We start from the raw sequence: 19,700 nt of genomic DNA, 5'->3' as shown, positions 1-19,700 counted from the left end.
TTTTCTCGTTAGATGAAGAAATCTAATATTGTTGGCACCTTGAAATTACTTGTAATTTTTCCCTTCAAATTTTCTTGTAGTGGTTAAAAGATCATCAATATGGGTATGTTTGATTTGCTTACTTGTTCAGGCTATAATAATTTTATTAACTATATATATTATAGAGAAATTAGTCCTACAACACATAGGTAATGGCTGGCTTACTTGATACTTTCCTTATTATTTCTATTCATTCCTATGTTAACAGGGAGATTTCTTCCTATTCTTATTATTATTTCTTTTCTTTCTTCTTCTTTTTTTGGTCGAAAATTATTATTTCTATTCATTCTTATATTAACAGGGAGATTTCGTATTCCTTTTCTTATTATTATTTCTATTCATTCCTATATTAACAGGGAGACTTCGTATTCCTATATAAATTAACAGAGAGATACACACAAGAAAACACAACAAGAACAAGAACAACACAGAAGAAGCAAACAAAACCAAAACCCTAATCAAAACCATGTCGAAGCCAGAGGCAGAGACACACCCTGAGCTTGTCAACAACAACAACAACAACCCATGCCTTGATCTCTTTTACAACTTCGGGGAAGAAGACGTTCACGACCCGGCCCAGATGGAGGCCTCGTGTAATTATGTGAAGCAAGTGCTACCGCTGGCCTGGTCCCACAATTCCCTAACCGCCCTCAAGCTCGTCTGCAACCTACTGGATGGAAAGTTCAATCTCTCTGCCTTCTACACGGCTGCGTTTTGGCTCCACCACAACCACCCCAAGACACTATTGTGCAACCTGGGTTCTATTTTCCGGTCCTTCGGGGCTTTTTCCATGTCAATGAACATTGTGTACCACATCCTTCAAGAAGGCCAAGAAATTTACAAGACTACTCCCCGGCGGGGCTACAACCGTTATCAATTGTTGCACAAGGCTGTTAAGCGGTACAAGCATGACCGCGATTATCAATTGTTGCACGACCAGGTTTCGGATATTTTGGCCGAGATATTCAAGTCTGATATGGAGAAATTGAAATTCAAGGAGGCGGAGGAGGAGCAGAACAAAAACAACAAATTGAAGCAATTATCTGAATCTGATAATGACGACAGAATAACCTCGGCCGCAGTCAATTTCCATTATGCCTTGTCAAACTTCTCGAGGCCGAACCCCGACTACAACATCACTCTGCTGCTTGAAAGCATCGCCAGGAAGTGTTTCCCGCCAGAAGAATATCACAAATTAGAATTAGGTGGAGGTCATGGTAAAGGAAAACGGGCCAAGGCCAAATATGCCGACAGGGTCATGGTCAAGCGGCTCAAGGATGAGGTTTTTCCCTCCTTGAAGAAGGCCTACTTTGCCCAGGGTTATCCACCAGACGAGGCCAGTGCTGTTGAGACCTATTTGGAAAAGGTGAAAGCCAGCTGCTGCTGCAGTGGCAGTGCTAGCAAGATTTCGTCCTCCTCGTCCTTGTTGGCGGATGCTCTGCTTCCGCATGAGATCACAGGCTACGTGCACCATTGGAATTTCGGCCGCGCTGCTGAGCTCCAGTGGAAGTCAATGGTGGAGGACGTCTACTCAAAGCAGGGCAAGTTCAAAAACTGGTTGGCTGTATGTGATGTCCACCCCAAATTCATGGACGACGAGGTCTCCTTGGAGGTCTCCATTGCTTTGGGCCTCTTGCTGTCTGAACTGAGTGAAGAGCCATGGAAAGGAAAGGTGATCCAATTCAGTCGTGAGCCTCAGCTACATTCCATACGAGGCGGGGACGATTTTAGGTACAAGTACGAGTTTGTGAGGAGGATGACCTGCGGTGTCGACCTTGATTTTGAGAAGCTGTTTGATTTGATTCTCCAAGTGGCTGTGAATGAGAACTTGAAGCCGGATCAGATGATCAAGAAGGTGTTAGTGTTGAGTCACGCGGACTTTGATCGTGCCAGTGCGGCCGAAACTTCTTGGAAGATTGATTACCAGGCAATACAGAGCAAGTATAAGGAGAAAGGGTACGGGGATGTTGTGCCACACATGGTGTTTTGGACTTTGTCAAAGTACAACCCGGAGAAGCCGGTGGCGCCTCGTACACAACCGGGGGTGTCCATTCTCAATGGCTTCTCTAACAATCTGCTCAAGCACTTTCTCAACAATGAAGGCGAAATTGGCCCCGACTATCTCATGGAATTAGCTATCTCTGATGAACGTTATCAAGCTCTCACTGTAGTGGACTGACATACACCTATAAATATATAGCTTCTCTTTAGACCTTATTTTGTTTTTAGCTAGTCAACTGGTTTCAAGCAAAATGAGACTAGATTGATTGTAATTGGCTTATTAATTATATTTTCTTTGTACCAACCGATCGACAAGGTTGAAAGATATATTTGTTATCATTAATTTTGTAATGTTAAAACATCTTAAAATTGCTATCACTAATTTTGTTACACAAGTCACACACGGATGCAATGCATGTTGCACGAAATCTGAAATATAAAATATAACAATTAAAATGTAATTACCCCGCACTTGAAAGCGCTTGAATCCAACTTACATTTTTTTTTTCAATACTCATCTTTATTTATTGAAATTATTTTCACATTGGTTTAAAGTTCTTATTTTTCATCAACCGACTCATTAGTAAGGATATTTTCATCTTTTGACCCAAAAAAGAGAGGATATTTTCATCTACTGGTTCGAGGGCATATGTATGAGCACTGCTATCTTTACTATTGTTCGTGGAGTTGCCTGTGCTGCAGCCTGCAGGGGTTGGGTAATGTAACTGCTGTTGTAAGTCTCACTTCTTTCTCTTATATTAGTGTTTAAGTCACCGCCTTACTTGTTTTAATTCACCGGTGAAAACTGTTGGTGTAATTGGTTCATACATATCAAGTTTAAACAAACTTGTGTTTCAATAGATGCTTTCTTCGTGCCTCTCTCTCTCTCTTCTCTTATTATGGCGGCATTGTGCCGAGAATGCCTCCGAGAAAAAGAAGGCCAGCCAGGGGTTTCGAGCTCCACTTTCGTTGCTACAAAGTAGCTCTGCCGAGAAGGTCACAGTCATTGTCGCATTCGTAAAAGCTTTGTCTAGCACTTATTATCCCTCTCTGCTCTATATTTCTTCAGGTCCACTTGTGATTCTTCCCCCGAGAAAAAGAAGGCCAAGGTTTGGGATCATCTGAAGAAGTTTGAAACCGGTAAGTATCTTCACATTAATACATGCCTTCATTGAGACACAGGTCAAGGAAAAGATTTTAAAAAAATTGAAAAAATTTCTTGATTTGTTTCTGAAAGGACCCGCCCCGAATTTTCTCAAAATCCGAGACGAACCCTTTAGAATTCCTGACATCACCCCGATGCCGGGCCCACTTACTAAAAGCCGAGACTTTCTGCCGAAATTTCGGCAGAGTCTCCCCTATAAATTGGACATTTCCCAAAATTTATACCTGCATGAAAACGCATTTAATATTCTCAACTAGCAGCATGCACAATATAATTTCATGCAATTCACACAAATGGCCTTCGGCCTTCCAATAATCCTTAACCAACTACCAAGCAATTCAAATACAAATTATAACTAACATTTAGTCTGCGGCTGCGGCTAATAACCTTAGGCTGCCTACGTACCCTCCTTGAGGGATCAAGCCACACGTAATTCTTCCATAAAACCCAATTCCACACATAGGCGATACCTTATTTCATCTCTCTGTATTTCACATAATCTCCCCATACGCCGATACAACCAACGCCACGTAGGGGGCCTGTCAACACGCTGGATAACCTACGCCACGTGCGACCATGCCATACTATCATAATATCTCCCCATACGCCGGTACAACCAACGCCACGTATGGGGTCTGTCTCAACGCCGGATAACCTACGCCACGCGAGACCTGCACATCATATCACATAACTCCCCATACGCCGGTACAACCAACGCCACGTATGGGGCCTGTCCCAACGCCGGATAACCTACGCCACGCGGGACCTCAATATCATATCACAAATCTCCCCATACGCCGGTACAACCAACGCCACGTATGGGGTCTGTCGACACGCCGGATAACCTACGCCACGTGCGACCTCAACACAATATCACATAATCTCCCCGTACGCCGGTACAACCAATGCCACGTACGTGGCCTGTCTCAACGCTGGATAACCTACGCCACGTGAAACCTGAACATCATATTACAAATCTCCCCATACGCTGGTACAACCAACGCCACGTATGGGGTCTGTCCCAACACCGGATAACCTACGCCACGTGGGACCTAACTTTCACTTGGTGGTGCATGTAGTGAATCCAACATCCGGGGAGGTACCTAAAGTAGTGCGTATAGCACTCCAAACTGACATTCTAGACTCTGTTGTACCCTTGTACAACCATATATAACCTATAATTATATAAATTAATTCTAATATTGTGTAACCCTCCACAATCATCTAGCACCAGATAATCCCCCTAGAAAGGTGAGATTACTCCACGAGACTCACGGTCAACCAAGGGTCAAACTACTCTAACCCTGGTCAACCGGGCCTGCGGAACCCACGACCTCCAATTTTCGATCCGAAAGTCCCTATGGGTTCTACCAAGTATAGGACACTTGTCCTGCAAGTTTGGTTCAGATCGGACGGTCGGATTGCTCACGATCGCACGATCTGACGGTTAATATGAAATATGAACTTAAAATTATTATTCGGAACATCCGGGGCTCCGATTCACGATCCGTGAATTCCTACACGATCCTATAAATACCGAGATTAACATATATTAAATTTGGGACCATCCGACGGTCCCAACCTATTGAACCCGGATAACGCGCAATATGCGAATATCCGTTCGATAGTCAAACGACGTCCGAATTGAGATCCGCGAAATCCTACGCACTAGTGACAACCTAAGGATCTCATCGGAACACATCGCTACTTTTTCTACATTGCCCACGCACCGCCGCACTCGCCGGCAGCTCGTGGGTACCCTAAGCGATAACGGTTCACCGAAAAATCTCAAAACCACGGCTCCAAACTCCTACCCTAGGTATAACACCCTATTTGGAGCCACTTTTGTTCTTGGTCCTACCCCAAAAAGTGGCCGAAAATGGCCGATCACGGCAGCCGAAGTTCGGCCGATTTTCAATTTGAAAATCGAGTGATCTAGGGATCGAATCGATCAAAACCCAACCAACAGGCAGCTAGAACAGCTCGAGAGGTTCAATATCCATACCTGGGTCGACGGAAATGGTGGCCGGAGGAGGGAGATCGACGGCATTGAAGTTTCGATGACCTCCGGGCGGTTTTCTGCATTTTCCGGCCAGCACAGGCCGCGTCGCCGGTTGGGAACGGTCGGAGAAGGAAGGGGGGACGACGACGGTTCGAATGCCACCGGTCAGTGGCTGGTGGTGCCCTGTGGCGGCGCCGGCGCCTCTTTGAAGGCGACGGCAGCGAAACGGGAGAGAGGAGAGAGAGAGAGGTCGCGCGGGAGAGAGAGAGAGAGAGAGAGAGAGAGAGAGAGAGAGAGAGAGAGAGAGAGAGAGAGAGAGAGAGAGAGAGAGAAACCAGATTATAAAAAATCCCATTTCAAAATATTTACGATTATGCCACTGGGCTTCTTTTGACCATATCTCTCTCGTTACAACTCCGATTCGAGCCCACTACGTGTCTATGAACTTATCTCAGTACGATCTATCCAAAAATACTAGTCACTGCCCCAAACTCTCTCCGGTTAAAAATATGACCAAAATACCCTTAAATAATTAATTAATTAAATAAGAGTTAAATTTGGGGTTGGGGTGTTACAGTTTCTGATTATACGTGCAACCCAAAATATATCAATCAGTATGGTGATATAGCTTTTGATGGTATGAAACCAATTAAAGTCGAGGATTAATATGGATTAGGTAATTAATCTATGGCGTGCGGTGAAAATTGGATGTGGATTTCTCTCAAGCCGCCAACCATGTGATGCACGCATGCTAATCAATGGCTTAATCTTAAAGGAAGTAATTACATATTTTCAAGTGGGATGATCAAGAATCGTATTTCTTCTATTGATTATAGATTAATTTGTCGATTGATAGTTAATATTTTAATGAATTTTGAAAAATAAAACCACTATTATCTTTGATTATAACATGCGGATTGGTAATATTGTGCATATACCCAAATTATTTTCTAATATATATATAGATATATATATATATATATATCTACTTTAAAACAAATAGTTCACCCTTAAATGATCCATAAACTCTAGTGTAATATATCTCAAAATGCATGACATAACTTATTTTCATTCCAAATGTCATAATTTAATGTTAGAACTTTTTTTATTTTATTGTACGAAAATTCTATAATTAAGCATAGAAGGACATGGATTCTCTCTCGCCAGTGAGGAGAGACTAGCGTTAGGTTTTGGGTGTAGCTTTTGCCTTTTGGCAATTGCCGTCGTCACGCTTCCTTCTCCTTAGCCCTCCATCGTCCTCATCCTGTCACCCTCACCTTCGATTATCGATGCCTGTCGTGGTCTCGTTCAGCCCATACCCACATTGTGCCCTCAGGGAAGGTTAAAAGTTAGGGTGCCTAGGGTTTGGCGACACGAGCTTTTCTGGCTCCATCTTCCCTTTGCTCTTCACGTTCGCTTCTGCTTCCGATTGTCTTTGGCGTCTGGTCCCTTCTCGATGTTGGCTATTAGTATTATCGATTTGATTTGGCTGCAAATCCATCTCCTAGCAGAAATAATTGAAAATTTCCTCTCTGTAAATATGTTTCATGTGTTTCGTGGGTGTTGTGAGTGTTTCTCCTATGGTATACCCAAATTGCACATGATTACTGATATGCTATTCTGACAACAAAATATACAAATCATATATATATTTGCTATTCTGACATATATATATATATATATATGGTTTGAACAATGTTTTCTCAATGTGTATTGTATTTTTTATTATGTTGGTTTACCTTTTAGGATGTCTAGTTTGACAATTTTAATTAACTACGATGGAAGTGGGTTAACTCAACATACAAAAATTGCTGGGTTAACTCAACATACAAAAATTGCAAAACTAAAGGACTACTTGTTTCAGATAAAATTATGATACAGGGAGCTTCGAAATAAGGTATATGACATTGTAAATGTGGACTGAAATGAGTATGAGATAACTATGAAAGTCATATACGATGCAATGAAAAGTGCATGGCCTGCAAAAAATAGTTGATGATGATGATATGAGAGCTTTTATTTTTGAAAGTCTTTCAAGGACTTACAAGATTCTATTGTGCATTACATTGAAGCGTAAAATATTTTCTTATGGAAGTGGAAGCAATCAACCAATGCCAATGGACCTCAACTTGGGTACTCAAGCTGATTTAGAAGATAATGATCAATACCATGATTCAGAAAATGATTTGGGAAATGCAGAAATTGAGGACTCAGAATATGAAGAGGAAAACAATACAACACGGCTAGATGAGTTGCTTTGTGAGAACATTCAATTTGAGGCTGTAGAGGTTGATGATGTGTTCCAAGATAATGTTGAATTCAATGACTTGCCTCATGAAAATATGGAATGTGATGATGTTCCAACTATCAATATGCACTCTGATGAACCCAACTCCAACAAACCAAATGCTCGAAACAAGGATAAAAACAATGTACATGGATCAGACATGACAGAGCTATGCAATGCAAGTGGAGATATAATTGTAGGTCAAGTGTATGAGACTAAGGAGGATATAAAAATGAAGTTGGGTATTGATGCTATGACGAAAAATTATGAGTTCAAAGTGAAGTGATCAAAGTGAAGTGATCCAATAAAGAAAGATTTGAAGTTAATTGTGTTGATGACCGATGCATGTGGAAATTGCGTGCATCGAAGGTACGGCAGGCGCAAGGAAAAGAGAATCCCATCACGTGGAGAAGAACCATCAACTCATAAGTGTTCAAGATGTGGTTCAATTGGCCATTATCGACAAACTTTTTCCATTGGCAAATTCAAACTCAACATCCAATTTGTACATGATCTTTCTTTTCAAGTTTATGTGGGTTTTAATTTTTAAGGGTATTTGTGTCTATTTAGGTGAGTTTTTTGCTATATTTGAAAGATTTTATAGAAACTGACATTTTTGAAAGTGGGGGTTGAATTTTGGTAATTTTTGATAAAAACTCAGTAACAAATGTAAAGATACATGACAATAATAAATAAGAGGAATTTATATAATATATGTATAAATTTACAAAATTATATTAGCGATATAATTTACAAAATTACTTGAGATGAATGGTGATAAATTGGCGATATGGAGATATATCGGCGATAGATTGCCCAAAGTCAACTTGTGAATGATGGAAATTATCTTCTTGATATTAACACCGAAAAATCGAAATTTATAAGATAAATGCATGGAATATTGCCAAAATATCGGGGCTTCAAAAAAAGATTATATCGCCAAAATATCGGCGATATTATCAAAATTTTAAACTATTATTGGAATTGATTCATTTTGTATGTATTTTGAGACATTATGAACATATTAGTGGGGAGAGTGAGGGGCCTATGCTAAGAGTATAATTAAGAGTTATATTCGGTTATTAATACCTTGTAGGAGGGGGTTGCCCTCCTCCTTTTTTACTTTACAATTGATGATCTTCCCATGTTGGTCTTTTTCCCCAAATCAAAGTTCTTCTTCCCCTTTTAGTTTTTCACTTGAAGAACCCGAATGATAATAGCAATAATGAATAACTAAATCACCACAAATCATCACATGAACAACACAACATATATAGATCCTTGACATGATTGAAACAATTTGAATCTTTAGCATGATTTCTTGTCCTCATATTTAGTTATATGAAAACCTACTATTGGATTGACCCAAATTAGATCCATATCAGTCCAAATGAAAAAAGAATAAGAAGACGACGTTATTTTTCTTTTCATTGTCAGTACTTGTTGCAGACAGAGGGAAAGCATATACAGCGCGTATTGGCTGAGAGATCTTCCATAATTTGGCTTCAGGTTTGGATTTCTTAAGCTTTGACGGGTTAGGATACATTTTTCAGGAAACCCCAAATTCTATTTGTTTGTTTATGTTCTTTAATTCTTGTTTTCTCAGTATTTAAACCTATATAGCAAGTATCAGGAGAAAGGGTATGGGGATGTGGTGCCACAAATGGTGTTTTGGACTTTGCCAAAGCACAACCCGGAGAAGCTGGCTTCTGCAACATTCTGCTCAAGCTCTTCATCGACAATGAAGGCGAAATTGGCCCCGACCGTCTCATGGAATTAGCCATCTTTGATGAATTAATCTTATCAAGCTCTCGATATAGTGGACTCAGATTATTGTAATTGGATTAATTATTATTAATTATATATATTTTTTAATTAGTGCTGCTCTTAGCTTAATTATCTTGAGTTAGTTGGGCAGTACCAACCACCAAGGTTGAAAGATTTGTTAACAATTCATTATTTTTGTATGGTTAAAACATCTTATAATTGTTATCATTAATTTTGTTACATAAGCCACGCATGAATGTAACATATGAGCTGGTCACAATTTGGTCACTTTCAACCAGTAACTGACAGATCAACCTCATTTTTCCTTCCAAGAGCATTAACTTTAAGAAATCATACATCAATCTGACTTACAAATTAATATATGAGCTGATCACAATTTGGGTGTCTTGATCAAATATCATCATGTTTTGGTTTAATGGAAATCAATCATGTTAAATATTATTATGGTACATGTTTCATGAGATTGATTGAGTACTATACCTTAGTTGCAGTTGCAGAAATAAGGGTGAGAGAAACAGAGCAAGTGACAACGATGATGAGAATGACGATGATGATCCATTTTATTTCTTGTAAACTAACAAAATTGGTATGCTAAAAGAACAATAAAGGCTAAACAAAGGTTAAAGTTTTCAAACTTGGTTGTTAAGAGTTGCCCCATTTTCACGAGTACCATGGTAGTTAAACCCTAATCTGTAAATAACCCTTTTAGAACAAAGCGAACGACATATCGTGTGGAACTATAATGGGGGGGTGGTGGACCCAACTTGAAGAAAAGCCAAAAAAAAAAAGAACAAATAAAAAGAAGAAAGTTATACAAGTTGAGTCGTTGGACCTAGAACAACATGCAATGAGATGGGTCAAATAATTGACTGCGAAAATAGTTGCACTTTAGAAAACACATGTGCAGAATGTATAGGCACATCTGGAATTTACAGACCCTAAACTCATGGGAAGTAATAAGTGCCCATATACAATGAGCAGGCAAGTTCAAGTGTGATGAGAATGTTATACCAGATAAATATTAACCATTCATCAGCCAGAAACAAGGCACAAGGAATTGGGTAGCCTTAAACATGGTCTAAAATTATACATGAGATTATGATAATGCTGGAAAATTTAGGAAGATATAGTGGCCGTTATGGTTTCTCAGAGAACCAAACTTTGAGGCAAAGACGATAAATGAGCGAAAGGAACGTGTTGAACCTTCAAATGAAGAACAATTTTTCTAAGATTATCCTTGTATTTTTCAACAGGAACATGTTGTTGTTCACTTGTTCTCCCCAAAATAGCCGCATCATTGGCCCCAAAGAGAATTGTGGCAGCAGCAGGAGGCCTTTTAGAATCCTGCATATTCAATTCATCATAGTGGCATGGTCAATTTCATAAACGTTTCCGTTCAATCAAATTCTACTATTTTCCCATATGCTCCCAAGAGCAACATTTTTTTCTTCACAGGCTTACTGATTAAATATCTAATCTAGCATCTCGACATGATCCAGGTTTAGAAGGTGAGCTCCGACCCGACATCTCTTGGAAAGTGGACGACCAATGGCTGATCTTCTCAAATTATCCTAAACCCTACATAAACCTACTCTTCTGATCTTCTCAAATTATTTATTTGACTTACTTGCAAGTTACAATGGCAGCTGGTAAATTCAATTATGAATTTTGCTCTCATCATTTATCAACTCACCACCAACTTATATGATATGATATTATTCCCCACCGCCCGCGTGTTGCGTACACACACAGCTTTTCTCTAAGCAGTTTAAAAAACATTATGAGTATATAACATCATTCATGAACATCCATCCAATATTCCATACCACCATCCTTGTGTGCACTACTGTAGCACGCGTATGGTTATATATACCACATGACTTTTGCCTCCCCTCCCCGTCCCAGTCCCAGATGAAAGCACAATTTTACAGTAGCTAGAAGAATGGCTGCAGCTTCAATATCCCTCATCTGCCTTTTCCTTTTTGTGTTTTCCAGCAAAGTTGCCAAGGCAGCGACTCTTTCGCTTGCAACCCAAAAGATGCAAGGACCAAGGACTTGCCATTTTGCCGTGTGAGACACTCACTGCCCATACAATAATTACCAGTGTGAAGAAGCTAGATCGCATGACCATCCTCACAACTGACTTGGTGTCAGGTTAACTTAACTTCCCCTTGACCATAATTTCAAAATGTAAGCCAAAACGAACGGTCATTTTCATCATTATCACTTCAATACACAGAAGCATTGTTTTCGATTGGCTCATCTCTTCTGCGCCAAGATCGTTTCTGATAGCTGCTGATCTTGCCAGGCTTTGGCTGAAAACGAATTAATACAAAATCCTTTTTCAGCACATCGTATTTTCACTTCACTCACCGAATGCCCAAAACAAAAACTAATGGCAACAAAGTAAAAACAAGAAAGCAACGTTTTTTTTCCTTTTTTACAGTCAAAAGGGAAGAGATAAAAGAAAAAGAAAGCAAGTTTTGCTGCATAAAAATGGATGGATTGCATTGAGGGGAGTGAGGTGGTGAAGTGCCAACTGCCAAGTGGAAACATACAAGGACAAATGGCTGTTTACCCTGCTACGCAATTCCTTATTCTTTGTGAAAAGAAAAAAAGGTTTGTTTTTATCTTATGGGTTGGCGTATGAGAGAGAGAGAGAGAGAGAGAGAGAGGGCTCTGGCTTTCTGGCTCTGCTGCAACGCTATAATGTCTATAAGCTTCGACAGCTAAGAGAACGAGGGATGACTGAGAGAGGAGGGAGGCTGGCATGGCATTGGCCCACTACTATCTTTCACGTTTCACGTTTAGCAGCACAGTGGCTAAATAAAAACCACGCACCCACACTCCCCAAATAAAAAACCAACAAAAAAAAACAAGGAAATTTAAGTGTACCTAAGGGAGGGGAATTCAAACGCTTAACTTTAGAATTGCTCCCAATCATGACCTACAAGCTCTAAATTTTTTAACATACTAAAGCCTTTTAGCAAATTTATAATTTGCAAACTCTCGAAGTGATTTTGAGTGATTGCATTTCTGAACTCCAGAAGAAAATAGATGAAAATGTATAATTTGCAAACTTTGAAACAAAAAAAAATAAATATTTAGAATTTTATCATTTGGTGAGATAACTGCCTGACAAATTGAGTCGTATTAGATTAGGGTTGTACTACTATATGCATTTCGATTAGGTCAAAAAGCTTCAATTAATGAATATATCAAATAAGCTTATTTAAGTGGTATGCTCCATATCGTATTTCAATGATCTGATTCATTTAATTTTTTATTTTTCTTCAAAGATTATCTATTAAAAAACACTTGGATTTGAAAATCAACTACCACTCAATTAAGTTGTTGTCATTTTAGTGTTCAAAGATCATATATGAAAAAAAAAAAACACACACACACACAAACACTTGAATCTGAAATCAATTAACCGCTAAATTAAATTGGTGTCATTTTAGTATTCTCTTGAAGCATAAGTTTCATCTAATTTGATAGTCACAACTCGACGTGTTAATGATTTTCAAATTTATATTCATATTTGAATAAATAATTGAAAAATAGACAACTCAGATAGTTGAAAAAAGTTCATTAGTGGACTCCCTAAGGTGTCTCTCACTAGAAGGGAATTACCGAATAGGTATGTTATTATAATTATATAACCGTGTACACTAAATGTAAAAATACATGCACCTATAATAATGTATCAATGTACATAGATTTTGAATAATATATTTCAAGGATTGTTATTGACAATAGTTCATGATAATTTTTTTAGAGTGCGGATAACAAGTTTTGTATATACGCCTTGGGATCAAAGGCCATGAATGATGGTCCGAGACACTTCATGGCGTCTCAATTGTCGGCACCGGAACCAAGTTTGGTGGGGACTTCCCTGGGGCCACTAGCTTCCCTTAAGTCATCACAACCCCTGCTTCCTTCAATGCCTCTTTGTGGGAAGCCATCGGACGGGAGAGAGATTTTTTCTTTTTTGCTTTCCTCTTTCAATTACTTTTATCATTTCCTAAGTTCGTCCTCCTAGCTATAAATTTAATGTTTCAGTACTGTAATTGAAGTTGGCTTTTTTGGGGGGTTCTATTCTATCTTCTTTTTGTTATGATAAACATAAGACTTTTTTTAATTAGTATGCCGGTTATGATGTCACATGAGCTTCATATTTATGAACTTAAGTTACTTATAATATTATTAAATAAATACATGTATTATAATATATATGAACTTAAGTTACTTATAATATTATTAAATAAATATACATATTATAATATAAAATGAATTATATATAATTATTAAATAAATGCACATATTATAATATAAATGAATTATATATAATGTAACGGTCACATCAAACAAATTAAGTAAGTAAGTAAAAATATATTCTATTAGATGGAAATTTGATTATTTGGCATGACCATCCTCACAACTGACTTGGTGTCAGGTTAACTTAACTTCTCCTTGACCATAATTTCAAAATGTAAGCCAAAACAAATGGTCATTTTCATCATTATCACTTGAATACACAGAAGCATTGTTTTCGATTGGCTCATCTCCTCTGCGGCAAGATCGTTTCTGATAGCTGCTGATCTTGCTAGGCTTTGGCTGAAAACGAATTAATACAAAATCCTTTTTCAGCACATCGTATTTTCACTTCACTCACCAAATGCCCTAAATAAAAACCAATGGCAAGAAAGTAAAAACAGAGAAGAAAGCAACGTTTTTTCCTTTTTTGCAACGTTTTTTCCTTTTTTACAGTAAAAAAGGAAGAGATAAAAGAAAACGAAAGCAAGTTTTGTTGATGGATTGCATGGAGGGGAGTGAGGTGGTGAAGTGCCAACTGCCAAGTGGAAACATGCAAGGACAAATGGCTATTTACCCAGTTATGCAAAACCATGCAATTCCTTATTCTTTGTGAAAAGAAAAAAAGGTTTGTTTTTATCTTATGGGTTGGCGTATGAGAGAGAGAGACAGAGAGAGGCAGAGAGAGAGACAGGGCTCTGGCTTTCTGGCTCTGCTGCTACGCTATAATGTCTATATGCTTTAACAGCTAAGCGAACGGGGGATGAGTGAGAGAGGAGGGAGGCTGTCTGTCTCTCTTAATCGTTGAATTACCAATAGCTCTATTTAAAGATAGACACAGCCAAGTGAGAGTGGATCATAGCACAGTGCACACACAAACTTTTTGCCAAGCCAAGTTCTAACGAAAATGCCTACTGCCTCACAACTTGCTCTCTCAAAGTTTAGGGAGGCAACTAACGATTTGTTGGTTGCTGAGGAAACTTTGAATGAAGCAGTGAATACCGCTGTTTCACACCACAAATTTTTCATAAAATCCGGAGAGGATTTTGACACTCTACTCCAACTTGCTAAGAGAGCCAAATGGGACACAAATTCTGTGATCCGTACCATTTGTTTTGACACTAAAAACAAGGACATCAAGGATATTTTGAAGCCAAAAGATATGAAGGAGAAAGTGAAGAAGATGAAACTCAAGATGGTGGCGATGAATAGGAGTGATTACGAAGAGTAAGAGGAGGATGAAAGAGAAGAGAAGACAAAAATAGAAATAAAAATAGATTGTAGGAAAATGCTTATGTTAGGATAGCTTCTAGCTTTTGTAGCTGGACTTCCACTGTAAAGAAGGATCAGTGATCCAAAGAAGGAAAGAAAATGGAAATGTAAGGGAAAATGAGCTTATGTTTAAATGAAATGAAAATTTGTTTTGTTCATCTCCCTGTTTCGCGTTTGGTCTTTCTGCCTTTCAGTTGCCAGTTTGAAGGTGGTTCCTTCGCTCTCTCAACTTCTCTCCGGCTTCCGAAGCCTCGGCGGTGGTGCTAGTTTGCTTAAGTCAAGTAACTTTCCTTGAATTTCCTCCTAATTAGTTCCCTCTTTATTCCCCAGCATCAGAGCCATGTATGGGCTGGATTTACAAAAGAATTGTGTTCATGGGTCAGATTCTCCTCAATCGGCTCAACGAGAGATCTAATGTTTCTTTAAAGTTACTACTTGTACTGCTTGATTTTCAAAAGATGTAGAAGTTGATTTCTTATGCTGTATATTGACTCAAGTTACAGCAAACATGTTATGATGGATTTATAATTTTGTTTCGATATATGATGATGCAGGCACTGGAGTAGCGCTTGCTGGGGTGAAGCGCATTAAAGCAAAGCCGAAGCCTGCTTGAGTATTATGTTGAGATTTTGCTCCCAAATTAATTGTAGGTCAGGCAGGGAACCTAAATATTGTTTTTGATTTACTATTTACTATTTGCATTTTTGGTTTTTTTCTTGTAATTTTTCCTTTCCTTCAAATTTTCATGTGGACCACATAATGAGAACTATCCTCCCTTGTCTTCGGGTTTCAATTGTAATTGAATTTTTCCAGGGGTTCACGATTTGAATGTAGAACGTATTTTAAAGCATAAACAAAAAATTTTAAACCAAAAGAAAGAACATAAAAAGTTTGCCAAGTGAAATTAGGGCTATGTGATACCGCTATATTTCATTTCGTGAATGCAGTGAAATAGATTCACAATTTTGATGATTTGCAGACAAAGACAGAGTTAATTGATTGATACTTGTCTTTCCTTTTCAATTTTTTTGGACAACAAAAGATTTGGCTTTTCGCTTGTTCGGATCAGCCCACGATAGAATCATCTGAAGAAGTTTGAAACTGATAAGGCAATCTTCAACCATGGGCCATAGGACACATATAGTCATAAAATAATATAAAGCCCATCTCCAATCATGGGTTTAAATTTTTTTGGGCCAAATTTAGTTAGCTCTATCACATTGTTTAATGCGTTTTTCAAAAATTTTCTTTTTCTCTTTTGATGATGAGAAATCTAATATTGTCGGCACCTTGAAATTACTTGTAGTTTTTCCCTTCAAATCTTCTTGTAGTGGTTCAGAGGAGATCAAAGTAGAGAAAAGACAAGCGAAAGATCCGAATCCAACCAAATTAAAAGATCATCAATATGGGTATGTTTGATTTGCTTACTTGTTCAGGCTATAATAATTTTATTAACTACATATATTATAGAGAAATTAGTCCTACAAGACATAGGTAATGGCTGGCTTACTTGATACTGTCCTTATTATTTCTATTCATTTTAATACTTTCCTTATTATTTCTATTCATTCCTATATTAACAGGGAGATTTCTTCCTATTCTTATTATTATTTATTTTCTTTCTTGTTTTGGTCGAAAATTATTATTTCTATTCATTCCTATATTAACAGGGAGATTTCGTATTCCTTTTCTTATTATTATTTATATTCATTCCTATATTAACAGGGAGACTTCGCATTCCTATATAAATTAACAGAGAGATACACACAAGACAACACAAGAAGAACAAGAACAGCACAGAAGAAGCAAACAAAACCAAAACCCTAATCAAAACCATGTCGAAGCCAGAGGCAGAGACACACCCTGATCAGCTTGTCAACAACAACAACAACCCATGCCTTGATCTCTTTTACAACGTCGGGGAAGAAGACGTTCACGACCCGGCCCAGATGGAGGCCTCGTGTAATTATGTGAAGCAAGTGCTACCTCTGGCCTGGTCCCACAATCCCATAACCGCCCTCAAGCTCGTCTGCAACCTACTGGATGGAAAGTTCAATCTCTCTGCCTTCTACACGGCTGCGTTTTGGCTCCACCACAACCACCCCAAGACACTATTGTGCAACCTGGCGTCTATTGTCCGGTCCTTCGAGGCTTTTTCCAACTCAATGAACATTGTGTACCACATCCTTCGAGAAGGCCAAGACATTTACAAGACTACTCGCCGTCGGGGCTACAACCGTTATCAATTGTTGCACAAGGCTGTTAAGCGGTACAAGCATGACCGCGATTATCAATTGTTGCACGACCAGGTTTCGGATATTTTGGCCGAGATGTTCAAGTCTGATATGGAGAAATTGAAATTCAAGGAGGCGGCGGAGGAGCAGAACAAAAACAACAAATTGAAGCAATTATCTGAATCTGATAATGACGACAGAATAACCATGGCCGCATGCGATATACATTCTGCCGTGTCAACATTCGCGGATTACAACCCCGACTACAGCATCACTTTGCTGCTTGAAAACATTGCCAGGAAGTTTTTCCCGCCAGAAGAATATCACAAATTAGAATTAGGTGGAGGTCATGGTAAAGGAAAACGGGCCAAGGCCAAAGATGCCGACAGAGTCATGGTCAAGCGGCTCAAGGATGAGGTTTTGCCCTCCTTGAAGAAGGCCTACTTTGCCCAGGATTATCCGCCAGACGAGGCCAGTGCTGTTGAGACCTATTTGGAGAAGGTGAAAGCCAGCTGCTGCTGCAGTGGCAGTGCTGGCAAGATTTCGTCCTCCTCGTCCTTGTTGGCGGATGCTCTGCTTCCGCATGAGATCACAGGCTACGTGCACCATTGGAATTTAGGCCGCGCTGCTGAGCTCCAGTGGAAGTCAATGGTGGAGGACGTCTACTCAAAGCAGGGCAAGTTCAAAAACTGGTTGGCTGTATGTGATGTCCACCTCAAATTCATGGACGACGAGGTCTCCTTGGAGGTCTCCATTGCTTTGGGACTCTTGCTGTCTGAACTGAGTGAAGAGCCATGGAAAGGAAAGGTGATCCAATTCAGTGATGAGCCTCAGCTACATTCCATACAAGGCGGCGACGATCTTAGGTACAAGTACGAGTTTGTGAGGAGGATGAACTGCAGTGTCGACCTTGATTTTGAGAAGCTGTTTGATTTGATTCTCCAAGTGGCTGTGAATGAGAACTTGAAGCCGGATCAGATGATCAAGAAGGTGTTGGTGTTGAGTCACCGGGACTTTGACAGTGCCAATGCGGCCGAAACTTCTTGGGAGATTGATTACCAGGCAATACAGAGCAAGTATAAGGAGAAAGGGTACGGGGATGTTGTGCCACACGTGGTGTTTTGGACTTTGTCAGAGTACAACCCGGAGAAGCCGGTGGCGCCTCGTACACAACCGGGGTTGTCCATTCTCAATGGCTTCTCTAACAATCTGCTCAAGCTCTTCCTCGACAATGAAGGCGAAATTGGCCCCGACCATCTCATGGAATTAGCCATATCCGATGAACGTTATCAAGCTTTCACTATAGTGGACTGAGATTTATTGTAATTGGCTTATTATTAATTATCTTTTCTTTTTAATTAGTGCTGCTCTTACCTTAATTATCTTGAGTTAGTTCGCCAAGATTGAAAGATTTGTTAATAAATCATTATTTTTGTAATGTTAAAAATATAAGCTACAGATGCATGAACTTAAACTATTTGCTAAAATCTAATGTGTTTTGTTGTTACTTACATGGTAATACCATCCGTATAGAGGCGTAGAGGGATCAGTAGACTGCTAAAGAAGTATTTTTTATCTTTAAAGGGATTGATGCGAGGTTGCCAACCATTATAACAGTTGTCAGTCAAGAGGAACTAGTTTGGGATTTTAACATGGTCCTGATGGAAACAAAGCCTGTATAATTGTCTTACAGAGAGATATTTAGGTCCAGCAAGTAGTCCATTGCCTGACATCCTTTATTCCCAAAGGTCGGATTCTTCCTTTCGGTTTCGGACCAAGCTATCAACCCCAAAAGTCACATACCGCACCTACACAAACTAGTAATGGGCTAGTTGAGGTTGTGTTTGCATTGATAAGTTTAGATAGGTATTCTATTAAATCAAGGCATCTTGAAGTAGTGTTTTTGCATTGAATTTTGTGACTAAACCCTTAGTGGTTATCATGTGCAGACCCTACTGGGACCAATGTGGTTTTCCAGCTCTAATTCATTTGAACAGCAAGCAGCAATTTCCTCGTTATCCACTTTGATGCCCATTGGGCACCTGGAGAAACCTATGTGGAGTTTGAAAAGGTCATTTGCTTATGTATATCTCAGTTTTGATGGATGTTTATTTATTTAGGCCGATGAGATCACATTAATGAAAAGGGCTGGATTTTGGAGTGCTATGGCTTCCAATTTGACAAACCAATCTCGTAACGTCCTTAGCTGAAAGGTCTAATGATGGCAGACGTGAGTATATTTTCCGTTGGTCCATCCATACATAGTTCCTAATAAACTAATTAGTATGCCTGCTTAGTTGTTCAGGCTGAACATAAAATGGTTTCAGTTGGCTGTATTGACATATTAGACGAAGATTTAGCCTAATCTATGTTATTTGTTATTGTTGGGGCTTATTTACCTTTAGTTAAGGTGTCTTCTTATAGATGCATGGTGAATCATAAAGCATGCTTTTAGAAATTGTCATCTGTGACTGTGATTAATTTCATTTAACTCATAAACCATAAAGCATGGTGAAATCATAATTCCCCACCTAGGCCACATGTGACAGAATCGATGGGGCAAATCGGAAGAATTTTCTGTGTGTGAATATTTCC

At 39.1% G+C, this 19,700-nt stretch overlaps 2 protein-coding genes across 2 annotated transcripts; both read left to right on the top strand.

The window, feature by feature from the left end:
• Positions 506 to 2,218, top strand: LOC18775816. Its single transcript, XM_020564777.1, has one exon. It carries the CDS (start codon positions 506 to 508, stop codon positions 2,216 to 2,218), a length of 1,713 nt encoding a protein of 570 aa, XP_020420366.1.
• On the top strand, positions 16,707 to 18,419 carry LOC18775923. The gene has a single exon (XM_007208878.1). The coding sequence runs from the start codon at positions 16,707 to 16,709 to the stop codon at positions 18,417 to 18,419; it is 1,713 nt and encodes a 570-aa protein (XP_007208940.1).

Source organism: Prunus persica, chromosome G5 (assembly GCF_000346465.2).
Source record: "Prunus persica cultivar Lovell chromosome G5, Prunus_persica_NCBIv2, whole genome shotgun sequence".
Taxonomy (NCBI): domain Eukaryota; kingdom Viridiplantae; phylum Streptophyta; class Magnoliopsida; order Rosales; family Rosaceae; genus Prunus; species Prunus persica.
This window is presented reverse-complemented; position numbering and strand designations above follow the sequence as displayed.